Source organism: Pteropus medius, unplaced genomic scaffold (genome assembly GCF_902729225.1).
Source record: "Pteropus medius unplaced genomic scaffold, Ma_sr-lr_union100, whole genome shotgun sequence".
NCBI classification, from domain to species: domain Eukaryota; kingdom Metazoa; phylum Chordata; class Mammalia; order Chiroptera; family Pteropodidae; genus Pteropus; species Pteropus medius.
The window spans coordinates 6,500,358-6,515,337 of record NW_024352784.1 but is presented as its reverse complement, the minus strand read 5'-3'; the positions used below and the strand labels follow the sequence as shown (position 1 = coordinate 6,515,337).

At 35.1% G+C, this 14,980-nt stretch overlaps 1 protein-coding gene and 1 long non-coding RNA gene across 3 annotated transcripts in view; one reads left to right on the top strand and one right to left on the bottom strand.

The window, feature by feature from the left end:
- LOC120590384 (uncharacterized) overlaps nucleotides 1-13,507 on the top strand; it is a 30,003-nt gene extending 16,496 nt beyond the window's left edge. The window contains exons 3-4 of the long non-coding RNA XR_005649703.1: nucleotides 5,510-5,662; nucleotides 9,441-13,507. This is a non-coding gene — a long non-coding RNA (uncharacterized LOC120590384). The remainder of the gene's footprint in view (nucleotides 1-5,509; nucleotides 5,663-9,440) is intronic.
- The window catches only part of ACER3 (alkaline ceramidase 3), a 108,117-nt gene continuing 93,854 nt past the window's right edge, over nucleotides 718-14,980 (bottom strand). For both annotated transcript variants that reach the window (XM_039848117.1, XM_039848118.1), the window contains 4 exons: nucleotides 11,214-11,315; nucleotides 8,991-9,095; nucleotides 4,623-4,668; nucleotides 718-4,127 (listed from right to left, as the gene is read on the bottom strand). In XM_039848117.1, the coding sequence (XP_039704051.1) occupies nucleotides 4,074-4,127; nucleotides 4,623-4,668; nucleotides 8,991-9,095; nucleotides 11,214-11,315 (307 nt within the window). In that variant the 3' untranslated portion in view covers nucleotides 718-4,073. The remainder of the gene's footprint in view (nucleotides 4,128-4,622; nucleotides 4,669-8,990; nucleotides 9,096-11,213; nucleotides 11,316-14,980) is intronic.

Sequence of the window (14,980 nt, the reverse complement as noted above, 5' to 3'; positions counted from 1 at the left end):
TCTTCCCCCCCACCCCCACCCTTCCCCCCCACCCCGAACCTTTTATCTGCCAAAAGCAAAACCTCCCAAAAGAACTCAACGGTCATAAATCTTCTCCACTGGGAGTTTCAGCACCACACCTAAACAGACATTGTCACAAAACTATCATTATCTCCCTTCTATTCTCCTAAGGGCCCATTATCTTTCCTAAAAGTCATTTGTTTTTCCATAGTGCCCATTCTTTACCTTTCCTTCCCTTATTAAAATGGTGTATAGGCCCCATATTCTGACTTCTTGAGTCATAGTTTTCTCTGAACTCCTACATACATATGTGAACAAAAATCTCACTTTTCCCTTGTTAAACAATCTGTTTTTTTGTCAGGCCTCCAACTACTGAATCTAAGAGGGTAGAGGAAAGATTTTTCCTCTCCAAAAGGCGAAATTGTTAAGTCCAGTAGCATGCTCACGTAAACCTCAGCGATATTGGCAACTTTTCTCTAGCAACTACAGTTAGACATTAAAATAAAAAATTTCCTAATTCTTAAAGGAAGTGCAACAGTTTAAAAAGCAGTATTGAATTTTTCCGGTCAGATGGGTCATGACCATTCTTGTTTTTCGTTTTACAGCCTTCCCCCAAAAAAGCTTTAACTAATTTTGGCCAAATTTTTGTCATTATTTCCAAATACTTACAGCATATTGAATAAGCTGTAATTTTAGACACGGAAAAATGAGACAAAGTGATCAAACTAATTATATTATGGCACTGATATGAAGCAAAATGTAAGACAGAGGTAGATCTGCAAATCACCACATAGTTGCAAATTCCAATTATAACTGGTTCTCTTTAAAACACCTGTTTTACACAAATGCTTATCCAGTAGCACATCATAAACCACAGGGTTAAAAGAATTTCTTCTGTCATGTAACATGGAATTGAGAGCTAAAACTGTTAAACTTAGCAACAAATGATTTTCTTCAAGAGCAAAGTAATACAGAACCCACAGGACTCACAAGAAACCCTTAAACTAAATTATTAGATACTTTTAGGGGCACTGGCTAAATTCTGCATTAAAACAGAACTTAGTTTTTTCAGGCATTTAAAGATTTTCATGCATTTTGTACCTGATATTTTTGGTCTCTTATTTTCTTTGACTCACACCCCCTCTACTTAGTATAAGAAATATCCTCTTTGTGTAAGAAAAGCCCAGATTTTAACAATCCTGGAAATTTTGCAGTAAATTATCTGATCAAATTCTGGTAAACCAAATATCACTACTTGGGGGTTCTCATTTGTATATTATGTTTCTCCTGTTAAGCATCAATTTATAAAATATCACAAGGATAAAAGAGATCACTTCAGGTGGTGGCAATGTTTCACAAAAGCACCAGGGTGGGGTGGAGTAGATAGAGTGATCAGTCAGTTCAACACAACCATCTTTCACCTAGTTTTTCCTTAAAAAAAAAAAAAGTCCAATTGCTTTCCATTTTCCAGAGTGAAAATGGCAGCATAGGAAGAAGGATACTAAAATGTGCAAGCAAAATTGCTTCTTTCACGTCCTTATAAAGTATTAATGTTTTCTAAAATATAATTTGTTATAAGGCTCACAGATGAACATCTTTCACATCAGGTGATATGCAAACAAACCATTATTTGCTCAGCAGGAAACAGGTTTTTTGTACACTCTAGTTAACAGCATGTCTTCTAAGAAAATAAAATAAAGGGAGGGGGGTAGTAGTAATCCAACTCTGTAATGACCACCCAGAATCTTAGAAGGAAAAAAACCAAAGTCATTGAAATAAAGATGATTTAGCAATATTCTGAAGGTCAGCAGTATTTCCATAATACTTGATATGGCACAAGTACAAAGTCCTGAATGTGCTTATACAAGGCTTGCTGAAAAAGAGAGCCACGTGTGAGGCACAAACTAACTTGGAAAATTAAAGAGCCTGGACTTAGTCTTTGCTTTTTGCTCAAAACTTTTAAAACGTTTTATGCTAAGCTTTCATGTTGTTTTCAGAACAGAAACGAGGGTCTTTGAAGAATTGGCCATAGTGTTACTAGTCACCTAACGGGGCCCATGCTTCCCCAGTGAGGTGCTGGACAACTTTATTCAACAAGTGGTGTCTGAATCAGTCATTGAACAAACTGCTCTAAAGGGCCTGTGTCAGGGCATGCTCTCTATATCTTTAATTTGACTTTAATACTGTAGAACCTCAGTCTCCCAATGTTTAGCAGCATTATCATGAAGGATGTGCCTTTGTTCCTATATAAGTATTCTTTATGCAGAAGTATATCTTGAGCAAAGAGTACAAAAAGACAATGGTGTGAAACAAATGAACTCATTAAAAATGTAAGATGGCTGATAGCCCAGGTAGCTGCACATAAAATGTAGCCGGAAGTCAGAATCTTGTAATAAACAAAAGAACAGTCTTATGGGCTGTGTGTTAGAACTGTTTAGTTTTATATTTTCCTAAGGCACAACCAAAGTTCTTTTAGATTTATGTTTTGGCAAGTGCTTTTCTTGCTGGAGGATCATAAATGTAGGTGGAAGTATCTGCCTAAGTGCATGTTGGTATGCTAAGGTAAGGGAATTAGAACTCGGACTAAAACTAAGGCCAGTAGGTGAAGAAAAACAATAACATTAAATTTGTATTAAAGCTACTTACTAAATACTGGAAAAATGACTGAACTGTTTAATACCTTCGCTTAAGAAAAAAACAAGTTTCTTTTTGAAGCTGTAGCTCAGGATTGTATACGGGTTAATGTCACCTGATGTGGTAAAAAACCATCTGAATTTTATAATAATGTATAAGCAGGAAAAAGTCATAAAAGTGCTAAACGGTAAAGAACTACAAATATGAGCAAAGGGGTCAAATCAGGTTTTTAAATCTAGACAGGTGTTATGTTTGTGAAAAGTGATACAATTTGTTATACACTCAAATCCAAATTAGAGCTATCTGCCTTACAAGGAGATTCCGCTGCCATTTTTTTAGCACTTTAATTTTTGGAAGTTCTGTTCTAAGTTCAAGTAAGTTTAGAGCTGTTTTTAATCTTTATACCTATTTCTTTCAAAAAATTAAGGAGCAGGTATTCTAATAAGCTTTATGTAAATAGGATCCTGATCATTTAGCTCTAGTTAACCTAACACATTTCCCTGGGCATAACCATGGCCTCTGAAAACTGGAAAATATTGCATAATTTAAAAAGTCAGAGTATAACAACATTCACTGGTAACTTCAAATAAATTATGCTAGGAAGATGGAATATGGGAAGGCTAGACCACTAATCATGTTTGCCTAGCCATAAAAACAGTAACAACTTAAAGATCTGCAAAGATCAAAGGAAAGAAAACCACCACCTTTAACTCCTGGAGATACAACATTCTACAGGTGTCTTCGTGGGCTTTGTAAAGGCTATAAGATGACCCACCTACTCTGATTGGCTGTGGGCCACACACAGACATGACAGAGCTGGGATGTGACAAGTATAGAACACAGTGGCAGGTCTGAGCTGGCTTATGACACTCTAAGCGCACAGGCAGACAGTGAAGAACTACCATCTTACTGATAGCTTTTTTTTTTTTTTACCTTAGAAAACCATCCATGAGGTTACTATAACAAAAATATAAATCAAAGCTGATACAGCTAAGTGCTGGCTCACAGCTGGCCATTTGAATATGGGGTTTTGCCAGCCTAGCTGTTTTCATTAATCAAATATTAAGAAAAGTATAATTCACATGCAATCCTTGTCAGAGAAGAGGAAAAAGTTAATTTCCTATGATCAGCACGAACTGTTAGCCTGTTAAGAAAAGCCCAATTTTTCTAGCATTCAAGTATATACATACACATCATGTCTGTTTCTTTTTAAACATGTCAGGGTGAGGGTTAGGAGGAGGACAAATGAGATCAAGACATGAGCTAAATATCCAACAAGCTCCATTTCTCATTCTGCGTGTGGCTGGCAGAGTTAGTCAGAAAGTCACTCCCTTGCTGTGAAGGTCATGCTATATTTAAACACGTAGGTCTTTAAGGATTTCCTTATTCATTTGGCCAGGTCTGTGATAGGTGCTTTGTTTTCTGGGTGGAATAATTCATCAGTATTTCCTGAGAGGCTCAAACAGGATCACTGGCCAGATTCCGAAGATAAACTGTTTGGAAACAAGTTAGAACAAAATGAGAGAAGACAAAATTGTTCCTTGAAAAAATGAAAAAGAACCCATGCGTGAGCTATGACTATAGTGCCTGGTAGGTTTGCTAGTATTGTCCTGGTAGTAGTAGCCTGAGCACAGCACATTTTTTCCAGGCTTGTACCAGATCACAGAAACTATTTTTAATTCATTTATTTAAATATATTAAGCATCTACTAGCATGGAGCTGGACATTTAAATCATCCTTAAAACAAATTTTCAATATAGTTATTAACAGCTCTATTTTATTGTTGAAGAAATTGAGGCTTAAAGAGATCTGCCTAAGGTCAAAAAGCAGTGGATGCAAGATTAAGATTCAAGGGTATCTGGTTCCAAAGCCTGTACTCACTCAACTACCTCCCCACCTCACCCTCTTCTTCCACCTCCATCTCATCCTTCCAACATCCCCCCTCTCCAACACACACAGACACACACACACACATGAAGAAGACTTACCTTCACTTTTGGCCTGCATCTCAGGTAAAGCGTTCTTGTATATATACTGAAAGAAAAGAGGAAGGAAAGCTCTTCAGATTGACTTTTAATCCATGCACACTACTTACTGACAAATCTAACCATAGTGTTTCTGTATATACAAGAACGAACAACATTGGTATATCCTTTATTCTTTTAGCAACCATATTTTTGAGCACCTACTCTGTCCAGAACACTTGGCAAGATGCTAAGACAGAGAAATGATCAACTCAGACTGTGACCTCAGGATGTTTGTAGTTTAGTAGGGAGCATTCCACTCATGCTCGATATGATTTATATCACAATTGCCAGTTTCATTTCTGAAGATATACTGTAGTAAAGATTAAAGTAGAGTGTTCTTAGAATGCTTTGGAAATTATTATATCAGCTCTACAGGATTACAATACAGGTATGAAATAACCAAGACGGTAACAGATTCCTCTTAGTATCCTTTAAAATGAATCACCTCTGAAGATATCATATTCTAAAATTAGTGCATACAGCAAAAGTAAAGTAAAATTTATCCCTGAATTCATTAAGCTATCCATAAATACAGCATACATAGTTTTATGTATAGTACACTATTAAATTTGTATGTTAATATACAGTGTATCATGTACATATGCAAAATAAAATTTTATAGTATGAACAATTTTCTCTTTTAAGCAAGGGAAGAAAAGGTGAACGAGCATGTATAGTGGAATTTGTATAATTTAATGTGGCTATGATGCCACTCTACCCAAAACCAGAACTGTAAAGAGGAGCATCAAGTATTATGATGAATATTCTATTGTCTTAAAATATAACCTCGTCTGACAGTTTTTCAGATATTAATCTCTAAAAGTTGCCACCTTTTCCTTTCTCTTTAGGAAAGAATCCTGGACTGGGGCAGAGAAGCCCTGTATTCTAACGCTTGCTGTTACCTCCACCACTCCCGACCGTTTATTATGCACCTACAATGGTGGGGAAGCACTGGACCCAGAGCTTTATACACATTTCATTCTTAAACTACACCTTACTAGGTAGGTATTATTATTCCTGTTTTGCATTTGAGAAATGGTCTCAGAAAGTTCAAATGTTCCATTCAAAGTGCCACAGCTATTTAATGCAAGAAGCAGAATTCGAATTCAGGTTCTAATTGTTAGCCAAAATATACTGTACTCTAACTAACCAGTGACTTTGAGCAACTCACTTCTCTGTGGGCCCAGTTTCCTTTACCATCAAATGAAGATGTTATATTAGGTGATTTCCAAGGACTACTAGATTGGTTTGGGGAGACAGAAAACTCTGGGCTCAACTCCAGGCGATAACACTAAGATCATGTGTGAGGTACTTGACTTCTCTGAGCTTGTCTTTTCTCAAGGAAAATAATACCTGCCTTATAGAACTGCCCTGAAGATTAAAGGAGGTAATAGATATCAAATGCCTAGTCTGAATGAAATTATAAGCTTAAAATTCACACTTTTTATTATGAAAAATTTCAAACATAAACAAAAGTACCTATCACATAAAATGTTAAAAATATCTTATCTTCTCTTATGTGCAGAATCTATAGTGATGCCTCCTCTAAAAACTCTCCTAAATTACCTCAGAAAATCAACATTAATACAATACTACCATCCAAGTCAAGACTTCATTCAAATTTTGCTGACTGTCTCAACAATTTCTTTTTTCTTTCTGATCCAGGTTACTAACCAGAAATAGGCATTACATTTAGCTTTCATGTAATGTCTTAACAGTTTATTTTCTAAGTTTTTCAAGTGTTTCTTTGTCTCTCATGTACTCGACAGTCTTAAAGAGTACAGGACTTTCAATCTGTAGAAGAACCTTCAACTTGGGTCCATCAATGCTTCCTCACGACCAGACCCAGGCCATGCATTTTTGGCAAGAACACCACAGAAATGATGCTTAGCTCATCTCAGTGCATTACATCAGGAGACACGCTATACTGACCTGCTCCATCATGGGCAATGTTTAAACTTAGATGCATAGTCCAGTTGGTTGCTGACAGTTTTCTACACTGTAAAGTCGCCATTTACCCCTTGTATTGGTGTGTCATGGGAAGACATTCTGAAGTAAACCAATATGTGTTTCTCATTAAACTTCCACCTATCAGCCAGGGCATCCATTGGTAACTAAAGCCTATCGACTACTCCTACGATGGCTGCCAAATGCTGATTGTTTCCATTACTTGGTATTCTTCTGTAAGAAACAGTTTTTGCTTCTCCTCATTTATTTATTCATTTATTTATATTAGTATGCACTCACAGATTCTGCTTTTATTCAATAGGTTGTTAAAATTCATGCTATTTAATTTTGATACTCGAATTACAGGGGATAGAACTAGGTAATATATGTATGTGCAAACATATGTATACATATAATTTATACAATACAATCATCTTTTTCTATTTCTGAGTGTATATATATGTATATACATGTGTGTCACACACCCATGAGTTCGTACCAATACTTTGTTATCCTCAAGACATCTACTTTCTATTTAATCAATTCATTTATTTCCCAACTCAAGCCACCATCTCCATCTATCCCCTCCACGCCCCTTCCCCTCATCACTCTGCTTCCTTGCCCTGCACAGCAGCCCCTTCCTCAAGACAGCCAGATTTTCTTAGAAGCTCAGCATGCTGCTACCACTGACCCCACTTCTTCATTCTCTATTCCCCTCGGCACTGACCCCTCTTCCTCGTTCCCTATTCCTTAGACATTGAATGCTACCACCTTATACAGCACTTCCTCCCCCTCTTGAAGGGTTTCCACACCAGGAGAGAAGAAGAAAGTGAAAGGAAGATGGAAAAGGGAAGGAAAAAGTGGGATACCCTAGCCTTTTAAAATAGAATATAAGTATAACTTCGAGTATTAGAGATATTCATTACTGTATTATATTACACTGAGATATTGTTCTTGGGACTTCTTGGGCAGTGATAAGGTCCTACATTTTTAATTCTTGGGTTAGCTTTATAATTATTCTTGTTTCTCTTTTTCTATCATTTATCAATTTCCCCAAGCATTTTCTCCCATATCCCTTCCCTTTTAAATTAGATATTTCCCATATGCTATGGGCTGAGAATCCAAATAATCAATGTAGTAAGAAGGTGCAAAAAGTAAATATACTTAGAGTCAGAGTTTAATAACCTTGAGCTTTTCATAGCATGAATTCAGTGATTCTTATTTAGTTGCCCAGAAGTTCTTTTTATATAATTCTCAGGTAGTTAAATTTAAATAATTCGGGTTGCCTAAACAAGTTCATCTCCAGATAGTTGAGATACAAATGTTATTTTGGGGAGGTATTCTAAAAATTTCACTTAAGTAAATTTTCACATTGGTTCAAAGGAAAATTTTCTTCCCCTTTCTACAAATACGTCAGCTCTCTCAATTCTTTTTTTCTCTTTAATTTATTATTATTATTTTTAAAAAGATTATTGGGGTGACATTAATAAAATCAAATGTTTCAAGTGTACAATTCAAAAGTACGTTGTATATATATTGCATTATGTGTTCACTACCCAAAGTTAGACTTCTACTCTCTCAATTCTTGAGAAGAATTTGAGAATAAACATAGCCTGATCCCCTGGTAAAGAGATCAATATGTACACATTCATTAAGTAAATCATTTAACAATATATACTGAATGTGTACTATGTGACATTTTTCTAAGCATTTGGGAGAGTAGCAGTGAATAAGATAAAGTCCCAGCTACTCTTAAGGAACTTATAGTCTAGTTGGGAGCGGTAAACAAATAAATAAGTATATAACTGGTTATAAATGCTTTGAAGAAAAATAAGGCCTGATAAGGGGGGAGGGAGTGATCCATTTGAATAGGGTGATCAGAAAGAATTCTGATGTAATTTTTGCTATTAATGGCTGACCTCCAACAGATTCTTTACTAGGGAAGCAGGGGAAGAGTGGCAACTGATTTGACAGGGAAAGAGACTACTTAAGCTGCGGACTTCAGACCCATGCTTTTCCATTCCCCTACTCAGGGGGTCTGGCTGCTTTTCTTTCCCCCTTACATTTGTTTACTATAAAATAAGATATGCTGATTAACTAGAAATGGAGATATTTTATTCTATTACTAAAAAAAGTTTATATCCAACTTGCATTAAATAGATCATGTATCAGAGGTCAGTTAGTACAACTGTCTTACTTTAAGGATGAGAAAACTAGCCTTGAGAGAGAGGAAGCGATTTGCTTAAGGTCACGCAATGGCAGAGGCAAAGCTGGAACATAAGTTTCTGATTCTGTCTCTGACATTTTATATTTACATCATCCTATTTGAAGTGTATAGAAAAAAATACTCAATGTTAGGTTTAAAAAGTCTCTATTTCCTACCTGAAAAGGATGTGAAGATAAGACCCAAGGCCAGTTAAAATATGCCACCATGCATGAAATTGTGTGGTAACACCTATGACAGGTGGTACCTTCTTTCGAAAGTTCCTGTATAGAAAGGGGGGAAAAATCATCATGTTAATTTTTTTTTTTTTTTAATATTTAGCAACTAATGCTGACAGTCTCAGAAAACTTTGAAATGCCATTTCTCAAATTTGGCAATTATTTCATTTCTAAGCCTGTTGTAGTCTGCTGTATTGTTTTCCAAAGTGTATTTTGAAGAACAGTATTTCTAGCAAAAGTTCTACAAAGAAAAGGACTCTGTGGTCAGAATAAATGCTGGAAATAGTACATAGTTTATTGCACTTTTGGCAATCTGTGATGCATATTAACAGATTAAAAATTTTGAAAAGTCCTACCATAACTAAAAGAGTTTATCTCCTTTTTTTTCAGGTAACCTACTAATCGACAGGACCCTTTTCTCAAGTAATATCAACACCTTATGGAACAAGTGCTTCCTGGAACACACTTTGGGAAACATTGGTCTACTTACCTATTTATTCACTTTAAGAAACTAGATAACTTGTCCTATGCCCTGCATACAACCGTAATCTTAGAAGAGCACCACACAGTATATAAAGTCCTTTTGTATCTATTATTTCATCTCATAGCGAATCTTTGAGGTGGCTATTATTAGCTTTGCTTTACATCTCAGGAATATAAAATTCAGAGAGGTTAACTGAATTGTTCGAGTCACTCAGCTGGTGGCACAACCAAGTCTAAAATTCTAGATCTTTTGATTGTGTATCATATTAATAGTCTCATTTAGTAGAAGGAAAAACAATCAATGTGAAACACCAAATTATTTTTCTAGATACCTCCATGAATTTTTAAGACAATCATCATTTCTAAACTAAGAACCTACTTTGTTTCTTAGTGGCTCTCACCCAGAGGAGGACTTACATCAACAGTGTAAAAGCTCCAGTGGGGTTTCTGATGAGTATTACTGATTTAGAATGACGCAATTAGATTTTCGTTTCCTAAGCAAGGTGTATTACTTGTTTGTTTATGTACATTTAAAATCTCCATTTACTTATTTAACTTTTTATTATGGATAATTTTAAACATGTGCAAAAGTAGGCAAAATAATGTACCCATTACCTAGCTTCAGCAATTTTAATTTATGGCCAATCTTGTATCATCTAAACTCCAATCTACTTCTCCCCAGCCCCATATTATTTTGAAGCAAATCCCAGGTATTGCATCATTTAATCTCTAAATATTTCAGTATGTATCTCTTAAAGATTAAAACCTTTTTAAAACATAACCATAACACCAGTTTTATACCTAAAATATTAATAATAATCCCTTAATATCATAAAATATTGTTACTAATCAAAGTTCTAATCATCTCATTAACTTTTTTTTTTTTAATAGTTGATTTTTGAATCAAAATCCAAAAAAGGTCAATACATCACATTTGGTTGATATATCTCTTACGTCTCTTTTAATCTATATGTTCCTTCTCCCCTACTCCTGCCTCCCCCTCCCCCTGGTTCCCCCTCCCCTCAATTAATTTGCTGAAGAGACCAGGTCATTTATCCTACAGATTTCTCCCAGTCTCAATTTTGCTGACTGCCTCTCTGTGGTGCTCTTCAATATATTCTTCTGTCCTCTGTGTTTACGCAGAACTGTTTAGGTCACAGAATTTTGAGTTGGAAGGACCCACTAGTTTAACCTATTTAATTTGTTCATTTTATGGAAACTGAGACACAGAAAGAGAGTACCTTAGTGACAGACAAGGGTCCAGAGACCCAAGAATCAAACTCCAGTCAATGCACAATTGCTGACAAGATAGTAAAAGGAACACTTGTCTTTTTTAGAAAACATTAAGCATATTAAAGTACAAAATTATATACATATATTTCAAATGCTTATTACAAATCATTCTTACTTCTTCAGTAAAGCAAATTAGGCAGATTTTAAAGACCTAGTCAACATTTGATTAAAAATCCCTACAGATGTTACAAAATATTCTTAGGCCTATATTTTTAGGTAATTTAAGTAAGTCCTCCCAGAATTTAACTTTATTGTGTTGTACAAATCTTTTTAATTTCAACAATGGCAAAATTCACTTCAGGGCACTAATAATTCTATATGCCTATGAAACTCTGCTTAGTTGATTGCTTCCAAAAAATTTTCTCAAAGATTAAAAATATATCTTACCTCAGTGAGACACAAAAGATGTTATCTATGTTCCATAATAAAAATCCCAATAAAAATAAACCCAAGGATGTATAACCCAGTCCTCTAAGCCAAGGATAAACCCTGTGGGGGAAAATAAAAAGCAAAGCAAAATAAAATTTTGTCAAGTCATGTCATAATCAGAGCTTGAAGTCATCATTTTCATGAGAAGGAAAGGTTTTTGATAGTTTTAAAAACAAACCCATCTATTAAATTCTCTAATCCATTTGCTTATTACAGTTAGCCATTAAAAGATACTGAAAAAGAATGTGCCACTAAGACTTTGCTAAATGTATCAAGAAGGTAATCTGAAAGCCCTCAACAATTCGGCAGTCCCATGGAAGTGCAAGGGTAGTGGTAGAACAGAATTAACACGGACTGAGTCACTTGCTCTGTTTCGGACACTGGAGTAAATTAGATACACTCTATACACACTACACTACAGACACATATACACGCACACAAATAAACCCTGTGAGGCAGGCATTATTTTTTTTCATTTCACTGATGAGAAAATGAAGCGTGGTGAGTGACTCAAAATACTAACAGTAGCTTATATATTTTTGATAGCTTCAATGAGGTATCATGGACTTAAACTGTATATATTTAAAGTGTACATTTGATGAGACATCTATATATATCCATGAAACCAACACATTCTAGATAATAAACACATCCATCACTTCCAAAAGCTGAGTTTGCATTTTTTAAGAATGTTATATAAATGGAATAATACAGTATAACCTTGTTTTTTTTTCACTTGGCATAATTATTTCAAAATTCATTTTCTTTTACTGCTGAGTAATACTCCACTGTATGGATATATCATAATTTGTTTATCTGTCCAATTGTTGATGGACATTTATGCTGTTTCCAGTTTTTTGCTATAACAAATAAAGCAGCTATGAACATTCGTAAGTCTTTATATGGACATATGCTTTCATTTCTCTTGGGTAAAAAGCTAGGAGAGGAATGGCTGAATTGTATGGCAGGTAAATGTTAAGCTTTTATAAGGCACTGCTAAACTTTTCCTAAGCGATTGTATCATTTTACATTCCCACCAGCAGTGTATGAGTTTTTTGTTCTACATTCTTACTTATTGTTCTAAGAGGTGTGTAGTAGTATCACATTGTGGTTTTAATATGCATTTCCCTGATGACTAATGTTATAGGGTATCTTTTCACTTGCTTATTTGCCATCTATATATATTCTCTGATACAATTTGTTGAGCCTTTGCCCATTAAAAAATTGTTGTTTGCCTTATTATTATGAATTCTTTATATATTCTAAATCTTGTTGGATATATTTTGCAAATATTTTCTCCAAGTCTGTAACTTGCCTTTCAATTTCTTAAAGAACAAAAGTTTGCTATTTGATGAAGTTCGATTTATCAATATTTTCATTATAGTCTGCACTTTTTGTGTCCTATTTAATAACTCTTTGCTTAACTAAAGGCTGCAAAGACTTCTATGTTTTCTTCTAGAAGTTTTATAATTTTAGCTTATACATTTAGGGATATGATTCACTTCTAGTAAATTTTTGTAATGGTGTGAGTTTAAGTTCACTTTTAAAATAAGAATATCAAGCTGTTCAGCGCAATTTGTTGAAAAGATTATCTTTTCCCCACAGAATTACCTTAGAAAGTTTATGGATGTGTGAGTCTATATTTAGATGTTCCATTGATCTATATTTCATTCTTACCGCCAATATCACATTGTCTTAATTATTGTAGCACAGAGTAAATCAAGTAGTGTAAGTCCCTTAACTTTACTGTTTTCAAAACTGTGTTTTGGCTATTCGAGGTCCTTTGCCTTCCCATGTAAATTTCAGAATCAGTTTCTCAATTTTTACCAAAAAGCCTGCAGAGATTTTGTGATTGTACTGAACCTACAGATCAATTTGGGAAGAACTCACATCTTAATAATACTGAGTTTTCTATCTATGAAAATGGTACATATCTCCATTTATTTAGGTCTTCTTTAATTTCTCTCAGCAAAAAAACTGTTCATCATAGTTTCCAATGTACGGGTCTTGCATATATTTGCTAAATTTAACCCCTAAACATTTGTTGTTTGTTGATGCTATTTTCAATTGTTTGCACTAGTACATAAAAATGATTTATGAATATTGACTTGAATCTGGTGGCCCTGTTGAATTCCACTTATTGCTTCTGGTACATGTCCTGTGATATTTTCTGTATATGTTCATGTCACTGCTAATACCATGTTGGATAAGACTTCTACCAGTATAATGCTGAATAGAAATGGTGAAATATATATCCTTGCTTTAGTCTTGATTTTAAAGATAATTTTTAAAAACATTTCATGACTAAATGTGTTGAGTTTATAGCTTAAGAAAGTTCTCTTCTACTACTAGTATGTAAAGAACTGTGTTTTTTAGATCATGAATAGCTGTTGAATTTTATAGAATGCTTTCTCTAAATCTATTGTTATTGTCATATAGTTTTTCTCCTTTGTATTTTAATATTGTGATTTTCTGAAGTTTTTCATTATTTTAACAATAAGTATTTGCAATATAAATGAATGAAAAAGGTGATTAGTTTAAAAGTCATCAGAAAAGCATATCGAAAGGGTGTTATTGCCACTGTTTGATGAAGGTTCTCAGAGAAGATGAGGTTAAGAGAATCGTAATCTGTCTTCAGCTTTTGAGAGTTTATCATAGCCCCATTTGGGGGAGGCAAGAATGATTCCCAGAAAACACAGGGCTCAATATAGTGAAGGCATCTGGCAGGGTTGTAGTGTGGGCCGGGTGCTGAGATGTTATAGGAATATGATCAGTGGGTGCAGGACACTATTTTCTGCTTCTAGGCTTACTTACCAGGGCCAATCTTCAGCTTTCAGTAGTAGTTCAAAGCAAAATTCTTCTGTGATGTGAAATGCATGTCTGGTTATCCAGGTAGCAGGGTACGCAGGAGAGAGCAAGAACTTCATCAGCACATGGTCCATGCAAGCTAAGTACAGATATACTTTGGGGACAAACTACCCATATGTTATCAGGTATAAGAGTGTACAAAACAAAAGTCCCTCAACATATCTGTGTCTGGAGTCACACTGCTTCATTTTCAACTGGCTGCCTGCCTAGTGCATAGCTATCATCTGAGAAATCCTTTCCCTTCACCTTCACTTTGGGAAATGCCTTCACCTTTCTCTGTATTGGATTTCCTAAGTCTTGTATCCCATGTCTTCTTTTTTCTGGTTTATTCTCTCATTTTGTTCAAACACATCCAACAACAGGTTTCTGAGCAATAGTTCATGGTATGTAAGTTTTCTGAGAACTCGAATGTATGAAAATATATTTTGTCCTCATGCTTTATTGATAGTTTGGCTGCCTATAGAATTCTAGGTTAAAATTCTACCTTCCAGTTTTGCTTTGGTAGGTTCGAAGATATTCTGATTTCTGACCATTTATATGTATATCTGCTTTCTAACTGTATAAACTTGCAAAATCTTCCTTGTCTAGAATTCTGAAACTGGAATGGGTCTATTTCCGCCTACTGTGCTGAAGAGCCAATGGGTTCTTTTTGTCTAATAACTCGTACCTTTCAATTATAGAATATTTTCTTGAATTATTTTGCAGATGATTGCATCTCATTTTCTCTGAAGCCCCATCCCCTTTTTTATGTAGGTACTTCTGTTCTGGCCCAGTAATATTTCTACTGAGTCCCTTCTATTCTCCATTTTCCCCTCATCATCCTGATGGTCCCCAGGGTGTGTGTGTGTGTCTGTCTT